Genomic DNA, 21,967 nt, shown 5'->3' with positions numbered 1-21,967 from the left:
TGTGAAAAAACTCTATTTATTGGCAAGCAAAATGCAATCTATTCTCTTGGAGGAGATTAGGAACAGATTAACAAATACAGAAATAATACAAAATACTGTGAAATAAATACAAATAAAAAGACAAAATAAATAATCAAATGTAAAACTACACTGCATAGTGTTCACTGTGTAAATTAAATATAGATAAATCTACTAAAGAGCAGATTTTCTTAGGGATGCACGATATTTATCAGCCACCATATCGGTATCGGCTGACATATGTTCATTTTTAATGTTATCGTTATCGGCCCGATAAGAACATTTGGCCGATATATTAAAGCTGATAAATGATTTCCTTCAGCCGAGACACTTCAGATGCTCACTGTCCTCCATTATGGTTTTGAATTGCTTGAAATATCATTGAAATCACAATTTTGATTTAGATTAATCTGCCAATATATCGGTTATCGGCTTTCAAATATAAAGAATTATCGGTTTTCGGTATCGGCCACAGTTTAAGACTTTTGTTTTTGTAATCAGGCTCTCAAAAATTATATAAAAGTTTTGATTTACATTTATCGGCCAATATATCGGTTGTCGGCTTTCAAATATAAAGAGTTATCGGTTATCGGTAATGGCACAGACGTCAGCAGGTTTATTAGGCTGCTGTCACTTTAAGACTGAATGCATGGATCCAATATACTGATACACATGCAAACTATTTCTCAACTGTTTTTGTTCACTTAAGAAATAACCAACGATGTTCAAGTGAATACTCACCAAGCTGCGCATTTTGACATATTTCGGTGTGTTTTTAACCGTTTAGGTGTGAGCCCAAAGCTCAAAATTCACTTGTCCGTGTTTGACTCCGTCAACATCATAAAGACACTTGAGGAACAGTAACACATTCACGGCTTAATGCAGTTTAAATAACTCTTTATTATCGAACACGGTCTGCATTTCTGATGTATTAGTCCGAAAAAAGAATGAAACTGCGCACTGAATCTTCTTATTCAGACCAAAATCCCATCGGAATTATGACTTGTATGTTGGGGCTTCCCAGCAGGACTTTCTCCTCTCCGCCTATGTGGAGCTCCGGTGTTGTAGAAGGATGAGTGAAGGAAACAAGTGTGATGCTGTGGTGGAAAAAAACGGGATGATATATGGGATCTGGATTGGGTCCGGGACCGATCTGCTGACCGTCTGACAGAAAAATGTTTCGCATGTTATCTACAATCTCACATCCCTCTCTTTCTTTTTCTCCTTTCTTTCCTCTCACTGCCTGTTGTAGATCCGATGGGAGAAGAACATTACGCTAGGGGAGCCCCCTGGATTCCTCCATTCATGGTGGTGGTAAGTCCCATACGGTTTCTTTATTTTATTTTTCTCCATTTTCTTTATTTTATTCTTTTTCAGTACAGACAGATCTTTTTTCTATTATCGATGCTCTTATATGTTGTCTTTATCAGGCACATCGTATGCAAGTTTTATTTTTCTCAGAACTTGCTGAAACTGTTGAGAGAGAATCACATCTCATCCGAACATATTTAACAGTGCTTACTAAGACAAGCATCACTATTACTCCGAGTTAGTTTCACCAAACCTCAAATGTGCTGCTCGTTATGGCTGGTTAAAGCAGAAACTCAGAGCTGGGATTCATTGTTTGTCACTGTGTCGCATTACACCTGCAGGGCTCAACAGCAGGGATGGAGGATTCTGTCCGTTAACGTTTTTAACTTGTCAGATAGGTACAATTATCTAGCTGGTTGACAGATGAGATTTTGTTGAGATTGCAAGAATGATTTGTGTTAAAGTGATAGTTCACCCAAAAATGAAAATTCTGTCATTTTCACAGTTTAACAGCTTTTCGAAGTTATGTGATATTATGAAGACCGTTGGTATCCAAACAGTTGATGGCCCCATTGACTTTTTTCTCTACAATGGAAGTCAATGTCTACCTTCAACTGTATCGATATTCTTCAAAATATCTTCTTTTGTGTTCAGCACTTAAAAAAATAACTCTTTGAACGAACATAAAAAAAATCATGGAAAGGATTTCCACATGATTAAGTTGCTTTATTTCAGCATTATGCAATTCTGTTATTCCAATTTAATGTACTTGCGTTGGGTCAACACAGCCAACTTAGTTTTTATTAACATTAAAGGTTTATTTTTACTCTATGCAAAATCCTTGAGATGTGACAAAATAACTGACTGAGGAAGAATCTATGTAAAATAGTTATGTCCTAAAATCCCAATAGAATCAACCATGTTAAATGAACTAGAATCAATTGTGTTCATTTAAAATAAAATAAATAAAAAGCAATAAATAAATAAATAAATAGTTTTCATATACATTGATTTTTACAATTAATTCTTCTTGTTTAATTTTTTGATTTATGCAACTTTTGTGATGTTCTGTGTTAGAAATCTAGATGTGATGCTGGATTCATCCTAAATTGCCTTAATCAAAAACATTGTAAAGCCTAAATTGATCATAAGTCCATTTGTTTTAATGGTTTTACAATCAACATAGGCTTACAATGCTTTTGGGAAATGCAACCCAGAGCAGTTCCACAATGATTACTTTCTTATTAAAGTAATTTGAAAGTTTGTTAGCAGGTCCTCAAGCCAAGCACAAATGCAACACTTCACCACAATGGTAACCGTAAAACTATTTATTAACAGAAACTTTTAAATACCAACATAATAGAACAGTAAACATTAAAAAAGTCTTTCCATTTTCTCATCTTCCTAAAAACTGCTTAAAAAAATATTTACACTCCTAGTTCAGCCCCTTTGCAAAGCATGATGGGAAGTGAAAATCCTGTTTGATCGAGTCCTGGTTGGGTTTACTTGATTAAAACATGTTATTCCAATATGAAAACATCAAGTTAAGTCAAAGATTAACCGTTTCAAGTCAATATAACATGAATCTATCACATTTAAACCAGAAACCTGATACAATGGTGTTGAATCAAAATAAATTGTTTAAATAAATTGAACCGCATTAAAAATCATTTTTTTGAGTGCAGAAGAAAGAAACTAGGTTTGGAACAACTTGTGAGTAAATGATGACAGAATGTTCATTTTTGGGTGAACTAACCCTTAAATTTCGGTAGTGTTGTGATGTTAAAAATTACAAATCAAACCGTTAATGTTTTGCAAAGTATGTTATTGTTTTTCAACAAAAGTGTTCATGATCTTATTGCAGTCTTGGAGATCCCTGTGTGATTATAAGAACTGTTTTCACAACTACTATTGCACATTTTCTTAAAAAAAACAAACAAACAAAAAACAAAAAACTTTCATTTTATGAAAGAATCACGTATGATAATATATATATTTTTTAATAAGAAATAATATTCTTAAAAATAATTCAAAAATAAATATTAAATAATAATTGTAAAATATATACATTTACAATTAATAGAAGTTTTTAAATCATTTTTTTTAAAGCATGTGTTGTGGACAAAATAATATGGTTGAAATCTGAAAGAGTTAGTTCAACCGAAAATGAAACTTCTGCCATTACCTTCATTCATCTTCAGAACACAAATGAAGATATTTGAAATCTGAGAGTTTTCTGTCTTTCCATCGAGATCCAACACAACTACCACCTTCAAGGTCCAGAAAAACATATTTACGAAAAGATTGATTCATGCGAGAGCTGACATTGTTTCGTGAACATGCTTTGGATAATATTATTTTGTAACTAAAGTGGTAAATTATGTTTTTTTGCTCAAACAAAGCACTCGCGTCGCTTCATAAACTTGAGGTTAAACCTCTGGATTCACATGGAGTACTTTAATGATGTTTTTACTACCTTTGTGAAGGTCAGTTGAGGGACAGAAAGCTCTCAGATTTCATTAAAAAATATCTTCATATGTGTTGCGAAGATGATTACGACATTTTTAGGAGAACTAACCCTTGAACTATTGGCCCAAGCCAAAATAGTCCTTATTCTTGAACCCTGACCTGGTTAACCAACAAAGTGAAAGATACAGTTAATATCCTCAGTGTTAACTCAAATCAATCGAGAGGACGTATATCTCTTACAAGAGCAATCTCAGGATTGTTTGCGTTCACTTTCTCTGTATTGATTTATACTAATCTAGGCCTGAGGTTGGCTGTGACACCAGCCGTCAGACTGTATGTTTAACCTGCTGCGGTTTGACCCGTGTATTATTGGGTCAGGCAGCCTTTATGGAGGGCACGTCTGCCCCGGCCCGGCTCTCCCACCCCGCTCCTTCAGACAAAAGGCCCAGATGGTGGGGCAAAGACGTGTCCCGTTCCTCCTCTAAAGCCCTTCCATCAACCTTTGTCTCTGCTGCTGTCCTTTGTTCCTGTTAAAGACCCCAAACACAGATTAACTCTTTGCATACTGTTTCCCTTTGTGGGGAAGTGTCTGAATCCCCCGCTGGCCCAATTTGGATATATTCTCCTCCATTGGGGGTGGCCCAGGGACAAACTGAGGGCCGGCGGGGGGTCAGAACAGCTCACCGGTCAGTAGTAGTCGAATAGAATAAAGAGAGATAAGTGCAGATTTGAGGAAGGAGCTCCTGTGTGTTAACGCATTGTAACTCCACTGTGACGGCTCGCCAACTTTCCCATAATTGCATCTCTCATATTGCTCGTGCTCATCCGTTATTAGCCGTCAGCCGTGCGGATGTTCCGGTACCTGAGGTCAGCGGCCGGCTTGACGGTCGGGATATCTTGTTTCTCAAATGCAGATGACACACCGCTGTACTCTTAGTCATACACATGCGAAAGAGCTCCTTACTGTAAAGTCCGTATACGTATGGATGTGGCTGTATTACCCCTGCTTTTGTCTCACATTGTTTTCACCATTAGGATTTGCTTAATTGCCCCCAGAGAAGAGCTAGAATCTATTAACATGAGAATGTAGTTCCCTCCAATTAGCATCGGAGGCACGCGTAAAGCCGACTCATTGTGATTGCATTGTTTGGCTCGGACGTGACGTCATTCAGGAGAGCTGCATGTGTGTTTAGACCATGTATACGAGTCAACCATTCATCTTTACCACACAGGTTATTTGGTTTTAGAAGGGTCCACCATCTTCCCAATGGAAATGATAAACGTTTGAGCTCAGTTTTTAACTTTTATTCAGCCAAAATGCATTAAATTGATCAATCACAGCAAAAACATCTATTTTGTTGTTTTCACTAAAATATTAAAGCAGCACAACCATTTTCGACATTCAATAGCGATTATAAATGTTCCTTGAGCAGCAAATCATAATATTAGAATGATTTCTAAAGCGTCATGTGACACTGAAGAGTGGAGTAATGATGCAGAAAATTTGCAGATCTTTTCACGTAGTAAATATGTTGTCATTTATCTGGAACTTGAGAGGTTTCTCTCTCACTTCCTATCCCTCTCTTTTTCTCCCTCCATTTTCCCCCTCTCTCTTTCCATGTCTGTTTCTAGTTTCCTCTTCCCATTAATGTTCCCCACCCCCACATTCAACGGGTCCCTCGTTTCTATCCTCTCTCTCTTTCTCTCTCTCTCCTTTTCCTGTGTAACTCTTTCTCTTGCTCTACAAGTGTTCAGGAATGTTCTTTATCCTGGTAAATATTTGCAGGAAAAAAGCGGATAGTTTCCTGCACACTCACACAAAGGCAGTCGTATCAACATGTTTCCCAATTCGTATAATATCACAAAGTAGTTTTGTCGGACATATATGATATACTTGATGAACAATGTTTATTTACCGTTTGTCGGTGAGCGCTCCAGCAGGCGCGTGTCGTGTGGCGGTGGTTAGTCTTTAGCTTTACCGCCGCTGGCCTTTTCTTCCAGGAGATTTTATAGTTTATCCATTAAATCGATATCTGAAGACCTGGAGTGATCTAATTTGGGCCAGTTAAACAGGTACTTAGTTTCAGTGCAGTAATTAAAATACCATTTGGACGCAAACCTTGTTCCCCCTCCAAACAGCCCTGCAGGACCCAAAGGCTCTTAATTGAGGAAATCCCTGGCTTAATTGATCTGTAACCTGCTGCTTTTGCCAAGCGGGTGGGAGCGGTGAAAGAGTGTTCGAATCTCACGAATGCAGCTCAAGTTTGACTGCGCTTTATTTTTACCAGGCTTTCCTAATCAGATGAAGTCAAAGCAATTTATTTCCAGGAGCACGGCTCCAGACTGCGACCAAATGGATGCGTTTGCGTCCTTTTTTCCTGCTGGCGCGACTAAATTTTGTTAGAGTTCGCACTGGTGCCGCCACCACAATGGCCAACTGATAAGAGCTGCCATTTCTGCTGCATATGAGAGGTTTTAAGTGGCAAACAAAACGAAACGGCGCCTGTTTGAGCTGCGCAGCACAGACCGTTCATCAGCTCACAGCAATAACAGAGCCCAGAAGAGGTTTACTCGATCACGTGACACCGTTACTACACCAGTGAGAAAGCGTTTGAATTTACTGCAGTATTAATAACAAGTGTTCAAATTCAGTTATAAACCGTATCAGATCAAACAGTGCTGACGTGGAAACACTGTGCCATGAACGAACAAGTTATAGAAGGCTTTTCAATCCACAAATCACCAACGTTCACCATGGATTTACTGTAGTAACGCTAACTGTAACCATGGTATTGTGGCGGAAATTTTCAAATGTTTTTACAACATTCATTTGAGGTTTCATACAACCTTCTCAAGGGCTTTCATGTGCTTCACACTTTCTCCAGAACTTCAAAGCTCATAATATCATCCAGTTTAAATGTTATTTAATGTGATGATTTTTAAATCTAAAAGTTTAAAGATGTAGGAAAACTCAGACTTTGTGACAAACAAACACTTTTATTTAAGAAAAAAGACATGAAATGACCACTATAACCTGTAGATGGCGGCAGAGGAGCATTTATTGACCTATGAGCCAGTTCCATTCCCTAAGTAGGAAAATTTCAATTCAATTCACATTTATTTGTATAGCACTTATAGTTTCAAAGCAGCTTTACAGAGAATGCATGTCAACATTACAATTTAGAGAATGCAGTTAGCAAATAATGTAATAATTTAGGAAATTAATTTACAAACATTGTCAGCAGTTTAACTGAAGGTAGAAGCAATGATCTTCTGGAAAAATGAATTACATATTAACAATAATTAGGATATATAGAAATTTGGGAATGTGCATGAACGTGCAGAAAAGTCTCATGAAAAACAAAAACTTTTCTTCAAATTTCCACTGAATTACATCAAGCAAAGAGCGCTCCTTTCATAATCGCTGAAGCTGTCGGTCAGTTCAGTATATAGCACAGCGATGGTACATTTAATAAGAGTAGAATATTTACATTTTCCCTTTAAAAATTAGGTTTTTGCATGTTGTTGTTGTTAATTTTATCTGCATCTCAGTTCAAGCTCAGTGCTTTACTGTCAAATTTCCAGTAAACAAACATGTTCTGTTATTAGTAACTGCATTTATTAATGCAAAACAATAGTAATCTTATGATTAAATTAACTTTATGATTAAAAATCCCCCCCCAGTGCTACCAAATCAGGTGCTGGCGCCACCATCCGTAGAACTTAGTCTGCAGCTCAGCTTTTACAAGTTTTGTTTGTGATAGGATGCTTATAGTATGTGTATTTCAACCGGTTTGACTTCACATGTGTCTCATTCTCTCCTGTTTCCTGTTGCAGTGTATTCTGGGATTTGTACTGTGCCGCTCCCGACCGCCGTGAGACCTGTGAGCACTCCAGCGAGGCCAAGGCCTTCCACGACTATGTGAGTCACAATCTTTTAGTCTCCTGTAGGTGGCGTGAGCTTGAACCCCTCGTCCAATGGCGATGTGCGTTGGGTCTTAGCCTCAATCTACTGTCCGTGTTTATTGATGTGATGGTGTTTAGTGAACGACACATGGCTGATCTGCTTACCAAAGCGTCACATGATGCCGGCGCATAAAGGTTCAGCGAGCTGAATAAAGGGTTTTTGCGTGAATTGGTGTGTGTTGGATGCGTTGTGTGTGTACATAAGTGATCATGTTTCTTCCTGGTTGTCCTTTTTAAAAATGCTCACGGTATGTAATTGTGCGTGTTAGGAAGACTAGTATGGGATGCTTATTTTTCCGGCAGCGGCCTTCATAAAGCAGCCCAACACAGAATCGTGTGCCTTCTTTAATTTGCACAGACAGTCATGTAATCTGATTAACATACTGAATGCTCTGCATTCACAGATGTAATATTTCAGTAACGGTGAAAGGCATAATGAAATGTCAGTTGTTGTTGTCGCCGCGGGCGTGAGTCAGAGAGCGAAACGCCTCAGAACAGGTTGACTGTAAACGTTTGGTTTATGCATGTGTTTGTTAAAAAAGACACTGCAGTTTTTAATGACAGTTGTCTTAAACAAACTAAATGAAAGGAATTTATTGGGTTAAATGCAGCTTATGGCTTATATTCAACATGAATGCAGTTTAATGGTGCAAACTAATGCTCATGTTACACAATATTTGTTCAAAATCATATACTATCCATTGAGCTTTGAGCCTATCGCTAATATTGAGCAATTAGTTATAAATATACCAACTTTTGTTGCATTGTTTGTGCTTGCAGAGGTCAGTTCATGAGCTGAGACCGAGCGAGAGAGATGAGAAGTGATTTAGTGGAATCGGGGTTAGTTCAGAGTTCCTGACCTCTAGTCTCTCTGCGTTTATGGAGACGACAGCTCGGACACGGCAGCAAGAGTTACGGAAAACGGATTTCGTTCCACTCACCAACATCGCACTGGCTTGTGTAGAAACCAAACCAAATATGAGTCAAATGTTTCAGGAGGAGATGCTAATCTCAAACGCCTCACGCTGATCTGAAATGTATTACTAGTTTAAAGGATTTGGTTATTAAAATTAGCCAGTGTTGGCTAGATCTGGTGCATTTTACATATTGTATGTATTATTAATGTGCATTGTCCCTGATTAAATAAACAAATGAATTATTAAATATGCACATCCTTTTCATTAGTTGTGCGAATATTCCAGTTTTTCCAAACTGACAGAAAATGTCCTGTTTTTGAATTTTTTTTTATTCTGCATTTCTGAACATTACCTTCATCTGCTTAAAGCAGTGGTTCAACTTAAATATAAATCCTGTGTGTGTGTGTGTGTGTGTGTGTGTGTGTGTGTGTAAACGAGCCCATGTGTGTTGTAGAGCTGCAGTATCATGTGTGCCGGTCTTGGCAAGGTCTTTTCTGCTACTAGGGTGTCCTTGAGTTCAGTGATTTATCATGTTCTTATTCTGATCCCTTTGCTCCCTTGTTGGGTCACAGCTCTGTAGAGGCCTGTGTGTGTGTGTGTGTGTGTGTCTTCAGGTCTGCATTGCTCACACCTTCCTAGCTGCGTCTGCGCTGAAATCAAAACAGTCAGGAATCCTCTTGGTGTAAGATAATGGAATATAACGATCTAATCCTCTAATCCTGGGAATGGTTAAGGGCTAATCCAGGGATCTTGTGGGATTGGTGTCTTGGCAATGGGGATGGAATTGTGGGACGCGACACCTCTGAATGCCAGAGTCGTCTGTGTGCTCTTCACTTAAGTCGTAAAGCTTCGTAATGAGCATTAAAACAACTCCCAACATGTGTACACCTCAGATCCTACTGCTTTTCCTGCTTTTAAATCAGAATCCAAAAGTGTTTCGATTTAAAGGGCCGCTATTATGCAAAATTCACTTTTACATGGTGTTTGAACAAATTTCTGTCCCTGCTGTTTACGTTCACAGACCATCTGTAATGCAGTAAGACATGAAAGAGAAGTTAGCGTGATGTTTCTGTGCGCTCAGCCGTTTATCAGAAGTTCAGACGGATATGGTTTTAATAAACTTTCATGATGATGAAGAACTGCAATAGAGATGATAATCAAAACCAAACAGATGTTTTTGGCAGATTATCCGCTGTTAAAGCTCCGCCCTCTTCTGGAAAGGGGGCGGGAGCAGCAGCTCATTTGCATTTAAAGGGACACACACAAAAACGGCGTGTTTTTGCTAAATTTGACAAGCTATAATAAATGATCTGTGGGGGATTTTGAGCTTCACAGACACATTCTGGAGACACCAGAGATTTATATCACATCTTGTGAAAGGAGCGTTATAGATCCCATTTTTAGTTATTTTCTCATGGTGGCTGTCATGTTGAAATCACATGAACATATTTTTCAGTTTCCCCTTAATATTTTTCAGAAGCATGGGATATTTATTCCTCAGGTTAACTGATCTCGTAGACAACATCCGGAACATGAGGGCTTTCACACGTCGATTAACCCTGGGTTATCATCGTTCCAAACCCCGCTTTGAATCTTGGGATCAGGAGCGTTTTACACTTGTAGTTCAGACCACTTTTGCACGTTCTAACATACTGAGGTTCCAGTCCAGCCTCCAACACATCCCGTCTTTCTCCCGGATATAGTCTGCAGCATTAGGTTTCTAATTAATCATTCTGATGGTTGCTGGCTGGTATGATGTCATCAGGAAGATTAGTGTAGTAAAATATGGAAATTGCGTACTGTATATAGATACCGTGTGTGTGTGCCTTTCTCTCCTTTCCATCCCCCTCATTCCCTCTCTGGGGAAGATTGATTGGGTAATCTTGCTGTTTCTTTCCCCCATGATGCCGTTCGCTGGCTGGCCGTGCGGGCAGAATGACGACACACAGGAATAATGATAATGAAGGAACACACACACACACACACACACACACACAGAGGGAAATGAAGGAGAAGTGAGGCTCCTAGTTAAAGAATCTATATTGAGAAGAGCACACACACACGTCCTGTAATGATTTTCTCTCACCTGTCTTTTATTATTATATGGATATTGCGCTGCTGTGAGTGAGGAGTGAAAGCCGCTGGCTGTTTATGATTGCTGTCCGCTGAGCATGCCCAGTTCGAGTTAATATTTGATCCAGACTCACTGGAGGAGGACTGGCTTTTCTTGCAGACTTGCCAGTTTCCAATTTTATAGAGCTGTATGGAGCTGGATTTTTGGACCAATCGGCTTCGACTGTGGGCGGAGCTAAAAAAATGAGCCACGGTTCCAGCAGGCAACAGGTCAGTTCTGATTGGACGAGACGGCACAGATTTCTTCACCATACACACAACAGATTATCAATGCTGTGTGTGTGTCAGGTCCAAACAACGCTGAGAATGACCCTCACACAGTTTACAAGCTCTGCCTGACTGTGTTGATCACAATCTGATGCTGGAGAATTAAAGGTGAAGTGTTTTTTTGAGGTTTGAATATGCAGAGACAGTTATAAGTATCTGTCACCTGGTCCCCTTTTTTTCATAAATCACAATCATAACCCAATATTTGGCACTTGCTAGTCGGTTCAAGGTTAATGTAGTTTTGATTTTTTTTAAATTTTTAAGTTTAGTTTAGTTTTCAATAATCTAATTTTAGTTAAATTTATTGTAACTGATTTTAACATTTCTCAGAACAGTCTAGTTTTTTTGCAATTTTATTTTATTTTATTTTATTTTATTTTATTTTATTTTATTTTATTTTATTTTATTTTATTTTATTTTATTTTATTTTATTTATTTTATTTTATTTTATTTATTTTCCAGTTACATTCCAGTCTACACTTTTGTTTCATTTAACAAATAATTTATTTAGTTTTTTTCCTTCTCATTTTTCATTGGTATTAGGGTCAGGAGCTCTTATTTTAAAGTGCATTTGATTGGATAAAAACCATCAATCAATTTTTGTTCTGTTTTCCTAGAAGACAAAGATTGCACAAAGATGTTAAAAGCATTTTTCTGTTAATCCCATTTTTGGCTAAAATGAAATTTCCACTTAATACTTTGGAGCCCAGACTTAATTTGGTCTCCTTTTAAATGAGATATTTGGTGGAAAACGTTATGAAAATGTAAGGTAAAAATTCTTTATATTTTATATAAAATTTATATTTTACAAAATTTTGCAAGAAAATCAAAGCCATAAATCTGAACAAATTGTATTCCAAATTTGAGGTTGATACCTCAAAAACTGAGCTTTCAGTAATATTTTGTTTGGGCGCAGTACCAAACGCTTCCACTAGATGACAACCAGAATCTATTGGTGACTATATAAAGATTTCCATACATGGTTTGAGTGATCTGAACCATATACTTACATAATTTTCATACTATTTATGAAGTAGACATCCTATTCAGAAGTAAAATGTTTAGTTTGGCAGTATTTGATTTGAATTCGACCTCTAATAAACACATGTGGAAACAACACGGATGCGTATAGCTCTTCGCCGCATCACAAATACAGAATCTTGCAGTTTTTCTTTATATTTAAAACATTTCCAGGTTTCTACCAATATTTCATGATTTTTCAGGTTTAGGCTTTAAGATATTGTTTCATGACGGTTTTAAACATTCATCATAGCTGATGAGGGTTCAACCCTAAACCCTTCAGTCAGCAGCCCAGATCTGCCCTTCTCCCCATCGCCCCTCTCCACTCGTCACAAGCGTTCTCTCTCTCCGGCAGGGTTGGCAGGCCGCGCTGGCAGTCAGTCTTGGCGCGGCGCGCGTCTGGTGCTGTTGTAGCGTTGGCTGCTAGCAGCTTGTGAAGGGTGGCGCCAGAACACCAGACTCAAGTACCAGCTGGGCATCAAACCCATCCCTCCACCAGAAGAGGCTTCCTTGGATCGCTTGTCTTTCCTTTGTGTGTGTACGAGCGCCTGTACATGTTTGCATATGCCGTGTGTTTGTGTGCGTTTGAACACACGGTTTTCTCTACATCTGTGTGCAACACACTCGATGCTTATCCAGACGGACACACGTTTCCTCGGAGAACCGCCGCGCCGCCTCTGCTGACGGGAGAATCAACTCTTTCCAGTTACGCTGATACTTTATAGCTGTTGACACAAGTTGCGTTCGTTAGCGCTCAACGAGGCACTAATTAACGGGACACACAGTGAGAGGAAATGTTCATGATTGAGAATGAGAAGCTCAGCTGCTGTTTCTGGTGTTGTCTTTAATCCAGTCACATGACTGCAATCAAAACACCAGGGTTCAGATTAGTGCTCACCTGCTATTCGTCAATAATTTATTACCGATGAAGTTATCAGAATGACCAGTATAATGCTGATATTTTAGTCATTCTACTCAATGATGACAACAAAGATATTGCTAAAATATTATTTATAATATTAACGTATTGTTCCGAATATAAAACGGCCCCCTTTTTCATGATGTACCTTTTGGGGAAAAAAGGCTTTTTAAGGACCAAATCTTGTAATATTTTTTTCCATCCTTTTTTTTTTTTTTTTTTGGCATACCATAAAAATGACCTGTAGCCTATTCTGAATTATATAACAATTAAACTATCCATCTTATAGTGTGTGAACCATGTAGCGTACCAAAATTTCATTAACAATAAAATTGAAATCTTATTGTAGTTTTGAAATCTGGGCACCATCTTATGTTTTAAAATCACGTATGGGGGAAGTTCGGTCCCGTACGCAAACATGACAGTCTTTCCTTTGACTCTTAGTGTTTTTAAGACTCTTTTTGCAACATTACACTCTGACACACAGTATTTCTTGGCACACTCGTTTTACACATATTTTGGCGCCACCTATAGTTACGTATGTATTATTGACACGTAAAAGTCTAGACCCTGAATATATGACCAACCTGTTTTTTCAGATGTATTTCTAAGAAATTGTCTTGTATTCGGAACAATACAGTAATAATAAGGGTGTAACGATCGTTATATTGAGATAATGTGACAATATGTAAACAATATGATTGGTGATATAGAGTTATCAGCTTACTGTATTTATAAGGTATAATTCACTCAAAAATGTAAATTCTGTCATCACGTACTCACCCTCATCATGTCCTTTCAAACCTGTATGATTTTCGTTCAACTTCCAAACACAAATCGAGATATTTTATGAAACCTGAGAGATTTCGGTCCCTCCATTCAAAGTCCATTCTTCTAAAAGTTAAAAGATCCAAAAAATGTCATAAAGGCATGATGATAATAATCTGAAGAGATACAATGGCTTTAACCATCGTCTATAAAATAATCATTCATAAAGTTCAATAAGCTTGAAGTGTGTAATCCGGGGTCATAAAAGCATTCTCAGACTCATCCGAACGCACGAGCGCTCTTCTTCATGAGCATTTGAGCGTGCGGCCGAGAGCGCCATCTGCTGTTGAAAAACTAACCTCAGAATCGCGATGCATTCGGAAAATCGATTTATTCTCCTAGTTCTGATCACATGATGCATAAGACGAAGCATGTGTTATAGATGTATTAGTCAGAACACAATGCTGTGTGCAAAAGTAAATGTTTGCTGTTTCTTTCCATTCTCGGCGCCCCTCCATATTACTGTACTTCAAACATCAGATCATGTTCTGATTGGCTGTTGTTCTTGTGGAGTCCAAGACAAATCTCTCATTCATTTGTTAATTGCAGGTTAGTTTTTTAAAACCTGTTGCAGGTTGGTAAATTTTATTATAGTTTTAAAATGTGTTGAGTTCTCTTGTTCAGACTATGTGAGGCCTTTATTCAATACCATGTTTTTTTAAATAAATTATTATTATAGTACATTGACAAGGCACTTTGTTATTGTCAGTTAGTAGGAAATCAAGAGCGATTGTTTCATGGCAGAGACTGCTTTTCTAAGATATTTCTCATTGTAATGACGCTGAAATCTTGTGCATGGTGTGATCAGCTGATGCTGATCCAGAGACGTCTGTAGGGTGGATCATGTACAGGGTCTTCAGTATATTTGCAGCCGGTGACGGTAATGCTCTTCGATTACTGTTGTCATTCCAGCAGCGTCTCGTGAATACACCTGCACCGTTACCTGTGTGTGTGTGTGTGTGTGAGCCAGAGCAAAGCCTTCAGTCTCGCTCTGAACCAACATTTGAACTTTTTGAGTCCTGCCGAAGGAAAAAAGAGCTTTATCAGTACCTGCCCCGGAGCAATTTAGCATGCAGACAATGATTTAATGTTTTTAATAAGCCTGTGGAGCTGCCTCCCTTCTTTGTGACTTAAATGTCTCATTTATCAATCAAAAATGTCGACGCTATTATGCTTGAAACATTTTAAATCACGCTAGGCTTAGTTTACAGTAATACTGCTGCACCATTCATTGATACAGGGCTGAAATAATGCTGAAGTACGGAGAGACCGCAGTGATTCTCACTACACACCTCATTTACATTCTGTACCGCACTGAAACCCCAGCACATCGCTCGCTCTTTCCTTGACCCACTGTCCTTCTGCAGCGTGAGAAATGGAAAGAAATATAGGAGAAAGGGAAGGAAAGAATGAAGGAAAAACACAGATTTCAATTCTTTTTTTGTATTCTTGCCAAAATGAGCAGCTAGACGTTTTTGCCAGTCGCTTGTATTTTATCTTTGTGGTGTTGCACTGGGTAGCCCCGCCCCCTGCGCAATCTGATTGGTCCAAAATCCCACCCTACTTAACACTAGCTTTCGAAAGTTGAAAGGGTTGGTAAGATTTTTATTGTTTTTGAAAAAAAAAGCCTCTTCTGCTCACAAAGGCTGGATTTATTTGATCAAAAATACAGTAAAAATATGTGAAATATTATTACAATTTAAAATAACAATTTTCTACATGAATATATTTTAAATTTTGATCAAAGCTGCATTTTCAGCATCATTACTCCACTCTTAAGTGTCACATGATGCCTCAGGTCCGATATTTTTTTTTTTTTTTCGGTATTCTTTGATGATTAAAACATTAAAAAGAGCAGCATTTATTTGAAATGTATTTATGTATTGCATTTATTTATTTATTATAGGTATTTACTTTCACAGCTTGGTTTATCACAGCCAATCAGCTCCCACTTCCTCTCCAGTCCAGTCCGGCGGAGCTCCAGCCAGTTTTAAATCGATAAAGTGAATCTGCTGTAATGTAGAGCAGAACGCCTCCGACAATTAGAAGCATGTGACGCTCGGAGCAGCTCTGCTTCCACACGTTCCAGGAAGCTCAGTTGCGTGACTGCTGCGCACACGCTCACGGTGTTGACCCGTTAATTAGTTGAAGCTTGTGTCTAAATTCTTATAGATTTTGCATTAGAGCAAATGAAGTGTTTGATTGTAATTTCAGTCGTCGGAGGGCTCGAGTCGTGTTAATGAAGGCCGGAGACAGTTACAGTGATCAGGTCAGTGACCTGACACAGAATGTGCCACACATCTGTCACTGCTGGATGAAACAACCAGTCAGGGCATCTGTCACTGCCTGTTCGTGCACGCGCATTGTTTTGGAGTTGATCAGTAGTGCGTTAATGATTTTGAGTTTTTCAGAGTTCAGTTGGACCAGCTTTTCTTTCTTTAAGCTGCGATGCTCATGTGGGCGACACAAGTTCGACACAATGTTCCCTGACCCTTTTTTGTTCTCACAAAAAGACCAGGAAAAGCCTTTGAAGGGGTCATGATTTAGATTTTTTTTACTTTTTTAATGTGTCCCTTGAGGTTAACTTATAATGTTAATTAAGTTTTTGTGCACCAAAAATGTGGAAAATGATTATTTTCAAACCTCATTCTTCCCCTCTGTCTGAAACCTCCTTTAAGGCTTGTCAGTAAATGGCCACAGTTATGATTGGCTAACTCGGAATTGGAAACAGTACCAACGCCACTCGCTATTGCATGCGAGTAAGTGTTTTGAAAACCTCCATATGAAACCATCATTTACAGACAAAGCATTATGAAATCATTTACTTACTGTTTGATGCAGCTGCTGTCAGATCCAATACAGTCGACTGCTCAATCGGTCAACAAAAGTTTCTTAGCGAAGTCTCCATCACACTCGGCCTCGTTTACAAAACAATTTGCAGTCAAATGCTCCGAACAAACATATAATCCTCAAAATCGATCCGGAGGACGCCATTATAAACCATCCACTTGTTTCTGAAGCTGGGATCCTTCTGAAGTCTGTACAGAGACTCAAACCAGCTGTTTAGGATCCCCGTATCCGCTTGCATATATTTATATATAATCGATTTTTAATCTCTATAATAAAAATGTACAATTCAGATTTTGATCTCCATATACATTTACATATATATATCTTCCAAGGGGTTTTTTCCCTCCTAGGACTTTTTTCCCAGTGCTAGCACGCTGGGTTTTTCTCCTAGGGGGTTTTTTCCACCCCTGGAAGTCAGCCGACATTGGCTTAATGTAGCACCATCTTGTATATGTTACATATTACCACGCTTGTTTGTACAGTTTTAACCACTTCCCTTTTTTTCTGTGCTTCTAATATGTAAAGCTGCTTTGAAACAATTACCAATTGTAAAAGCGCTATATAAATAAATTTGACTTGACTTGACTTTAAACTGCGAATGTTCTTTCACTCTTCCATTCGTCGACAGACTCAAGCATGTGGAGTATGTCAGAAACTGAACACACATCTGTATACTGTATCAGTGTAGACAGCGTCAGTGATTATAATGGCTTCTGTTTGCTTTTGACTCGACGCTCACATCCAGTGTAGTGAGATGTTTTGAGACTCTTAAGAGACGGAACATCAGTGGGTGGGGCCTATGGTACTAGGGGCGGGGCCTATGGTGCAATGATGTATAACTGTTTGTCGATGTCTTGCTCTGGAGGCAGTCATATGCAAATGTATTTGCCCATGTGACATCACAAATCTCACAAATTCCAAACGAGCCATTTTTGGAGCTTGGTTGACGGTGCTGAATGACATTTTTTTGACTGTTCTAAAAAACACTTTTATGTGTTTGCAGAAATTTAGTAAACATGTTCACATACTTGTCCACCAAAAACAATTCTACAGCCAGTTATTCTACTTCTGTGTCCAAATGTTGATGTAATGATTTTCAAGTTTTTCAACTTCAAAGCTCTTGTCGTCATTTTCTGGCCTCCTAGTTATGTGAAATATGATTGGGAGTCTACACAGGGTGATTATTTTGACTTTATTTTGTATTTGAACTGTGCGGCTTGGACGTGGTGTCTGTCAAAAATAGACTTGACGGCTATTTTTAGCATAGCGGCGCTGTGAGCCGCTTCTGAAACGTGCCATTGCGGGGCTGGTGTAAACGCAAGCATTGACTAGAGTGGCTGCGATCGACTCCGGTGGCCGCGTTGGAGCCGTAACACGCCGCAGACGTGTAGATAATTTCAACACCCGGGTTGCCAGTTGGTGGAAAACACAGCACCCATGGACGCAAGCAAATGAACTGGGTCAGCGATCAGACTCTACCTGACAAAAAGCCACAGTATCAATCTAAAAATCTCAATGAACGAAGGCATATTAAACATTAAAATTCCTGTTGCGTGTCCTCAATCTGGCAACCCGCGTGAGCGTCGAGTCTGAGGAGGAGAGGGCAGGGCAAACAACTCTAATATTTTGAATTTGGACTGCACTACCTATTTCAACCACTAGCTGTCAATATTACATACTGCACCTTTAAATAAATGCCTTGTTTATAACGATGAGGATGTTTTAATGGTACAGAGACCTCCTTATATGTCAAATTTGATTTCTCATGTCATGACTCCTTTAAGACAATTGGTCTAGTTCCTCATAACTTCATCAGCATTGATACTTGGCTCAATAATGCAGTAATGACTCTAGACCGAGGATTTTATTTTGTAAAAGCTGCAAGATTAACATTTTATTTAAATAAATCCCTATTTTTTTTAAATCCAAGTCATTACTTTTATGGAGAAATGCGTTTCTGCTCTGCTCGCTGATATCCGTGAGCTTTACCGCCCTGAATTAATGAGGGTCTTCTTCACTGTGAAGACGGAAAGGAAGGAATCTGCTGTTTTTAGATATATTCTTAGTCATTGATGTGACCTCTGGAGTTGTTTTTAATGTGGCCTTTTCTTGTGTTGGTATAAACAGATCCAGCACATCAAGACAGGCTCAAATTAACCATGTCCGCACGTACAGCATGCACACGTTTGACATGGTGTCCATGGCAACGTTAATGTGAAAAATACTGCTGTTTTTAATGCTCTAGACCGTCCTTGGCTCTTCGCCGTCCTCTGTCATCCGAGGGCATTTTTGCCTGGTATTCTTTTCCTCACGCACACACAGGTATAATAATCTCTACTGTGGTCGCAGCGCTGTGGAGTTGAATACTCGCGTAAAGAAGCCCCGAGTCCATTTGTCTTCATAGTATGGTTAATTACTCAAGGTTCAGGTCATCTCTAACATGATGAACACACACTGAACCTGACTCAAACACGCCTGCACTGAGTGAAAATGAGTTTCATTCATAAAAAATGTAAACCATCTCTTCAGTTTTAAGTTCAGGAGGCCAGTTTCTTATTTAAAGGATTAGTTCACTTTCAAATTAAAATTTCCTGATAATTTACTCACCCCCATGTCATCCAAGATGTCTTTCTTTCTTCAGTTTTTGAGGAAAACATTCCAGGATGTTTCTCCATATAGTGGACTTCACTGGGGTTCAACGGGTTGAAGGTCCAAATGTCAGTTTCAGTGCAGCTTCAAAGAGCTCTACATGATCCCAGACGAGGAATAAGAGTCTCATCTAGAGAAACCATCGGACATTTACTAAAAAAAATAATGATTATATACTTTTAACCACAAATGCTCATCTTGAACTAGCCCTCTTCTTCTTCTCTATTTGAATTCCGGCAGTGTAGACGCTGCTAAGTGTATTACTGCCCTCCACAGGTCAAAGTTTGAACTAAATTGTCATATTCAATATGCTAGTACAAGTATATAAGAATTAGTTCAAACTTTGACCTGTGGAGGGCAGTAATACACAGTGTCTACACTGCCGGAATTCAAATAGAGAAGAAGAAGAGGGCTAGTTCAAGATGAGCATTTGTGGTTAAATTTTTTTTAATTTGTGTGATGGATTCTCTAGATGAGACTCTTATTCCTCGTCTGGGATCATGTAGAGCTCTTTGAAGCTGCACTGAAACTGACATTTGGACCTTCAACCCGTTGAACCCCAGTGAAGTCCACTATATGGAGAAATATCCTGGAATGTTTTCCTCAAAAACCTTAATTTCTTTACAACTGAAGAAAGAAAGACATCTTGGATGACATGGAGGAGAGTCAATTATCAGGAAATTTTAATTTGAAAGTGAACTAATCCTTTAAATAATTTGAGTTCTCCGTTTCAGTGTAGTTCCTGATTATTTGACGCTTCATTCATGTCTTCCCAAAGAAGCGGTGAAGATCAAACTCAAAAGAATCCATCAGTGGCCAGTCGTGACATACGTCGCTTTCGGACGTTTGCGTGTTTGGTCTTCCCCACCAGCGAGTGTGGGCTGATCCTACACACACACACACACACACACACACACACACACACACACACACACACACACACACACACACACACACACACACACACACACACACACACACACACACACACACACACACACACACACACACACACACACACACACACACACACACACACACACACACACACACACACACCCTCTCTAGCTGTGTGATGTGACGTGTTCTTCCCTCTTTATCTGGCAGCAGTGTGAAGCAGTCACCTCCTGTCATCAACACCATCAGACTGACAGCAAGAGTGTGTGTGCAAACAGCGTTATCCCGCCTCGTTCCTGTTACGATAGGAGCCCACACGCTCACACTGTTTTTTTCACTGCTTCCCATGCTCCCTATCCAGACTTTTCTCTTACACACACACACTCTCGCACATACACATGTGTTGGATTTCCATGTTTTATGAGGACTTCCCATAGACGTAAGGATTTTTACACTGTAGCAAGTGTTTATTCTCTAACATACCCCTAAACCTACCCATCACAGGAAACGCTCTCTCTCTCTCTCACACACACACACACACACACACACACACACACACACACACACACACACACACACACACACATAATCTCTCTCGCCTCCTTTTTTATCTTTCCCCTCATTTATATGTATGTTGTAGTCTGGAACACGTGTGGTTTGTTTATAGCGGAAATCTCACTCCCCCTCTCCCGCTTCGCCTTATGCAGTGCTTTCTCTATCTTTTCCGTACGCGCTCACACGCGGATCTGAGGACGAGGGGGTTAAAACCAAGCGGATTACAAAGCCAGTTTAATCTGGCTAAGGCACAGAGGGAGTTTTCTCTCTCTTTCGCTGTCCCCCCCTTCTATCTCTCCCTCTTTCTCCTCTGATGGTGACAGAAAAGGTGACTGAGGAGCAGAGGCTCTGATAGGCTCAATTACGGCACAGATGAGCCGGCCATACACAAGCAAAAGTCATCCATTATCTCGCACAAGACCTCCCAGCCCCTGCATTAATGCGCTCACTTCATATTCACGCGGGAGTTATTGCTTCGGACTTGCGAAAGGCAAATGGAGTGAGTTGGCAGAGCTGCTTTACCTCAGCGCTGAACACCTGAGGGGCGCAAATGACTGTTTGAGGTATCACGGTTTATGTAATGGAAGTCTAAATGATAGTCTGGAGTCGGCGGACAAAGACATCTGTTATTTTACCTCAGGCCAGACCGCCTCCTCCTCCTCCTCCTCTGTTCTCGTTCCGTGTGTTTCAGAGTTTAAAGTGACATCTCTCATGTCCTGTTATGACATATCGCCCCCTTAAGCCAGAGCAGGAAACCCCCTTTTGTTCTCGCGACTGACTTTTGTTAGCTACTGGAAACAGACGCATTGAACTTCTGCACAAGTTTACAGGCGTAATGGGGGTTCAAGCCAATTAAACCGTGCCGTTTGACAGCATGACAGCATTTGATATGTGATCTGGCTGGATTGGAGCGCCGACGCTACTTCCTTCTTCCTTCTCTAGCATGTTTTGCTGTCTCATTTCTCATCCGTCATCCATAGCAAAGGATTTTCTCACTAATGGTCGACGCTAATTGACCAGCCGATTTACTAAATTGCTGTGCTAGTCTCTTCTATCGCTCTACAGTCTTTTTTATTCTTAGACAATAAAAGCTCAATATTAATATTTAATGTCCTATTATTTATTTATTTGATAAGTAGGTGTGATATAAGCAGCGTAATGTTCAGTC

At 39.3% G+C, this 21,967-nt stretch overlaps 1 protein-coding gene across 4 annotated transcripts in view; it reads left to right on the top strand.

Moving 5' to 3' along the window:
• Positions 1-21,967, top strand: part of zgc:110158 (uncharacterized protein LOC553590 homolog) — a 77,155-nt gene that overhangs the window by 13,379 nt on the left and 41,809 nt on the right. For all 4 annotated transcript variants that reach the window (XM_067362727.1, XM_067362728.1, XM_067362726.1 and 1 more), the window contains exons 3-4: positions 1,271-1,332; positions 7,636-7,720. In XM_067362727.1, the coding sequence (XP_067218828.1) occupies positions 1,271-1,332; positions 7,636-7,720 (147 nt within the window). The remainder of the gene's footprint in view (positions 1-1,270; positions 1,333-7,635; positions 7,721-21,967) is intronic.

Source organism: Chanodichthys erythropterus, chromosome 16 (genome assembly GCF_024489055.1).
Source record: "Chanodichthys erythropterus isolate Z2021 chromosome 16, ASM2448905v1, whole genome shotgun sequence".
Classification (NCBI taxonomy): Eukaryota; Metazoa; Chordata; class Actinopteri; order Cypriniformes; family Xenocyprididae; genus Chanodichthys; species Chanodichthys erythropterus.
Note: the sequence above shows the minus strand (reverse complement) of the source record. Positions and strands in the feature narration are given on the sequence as shown.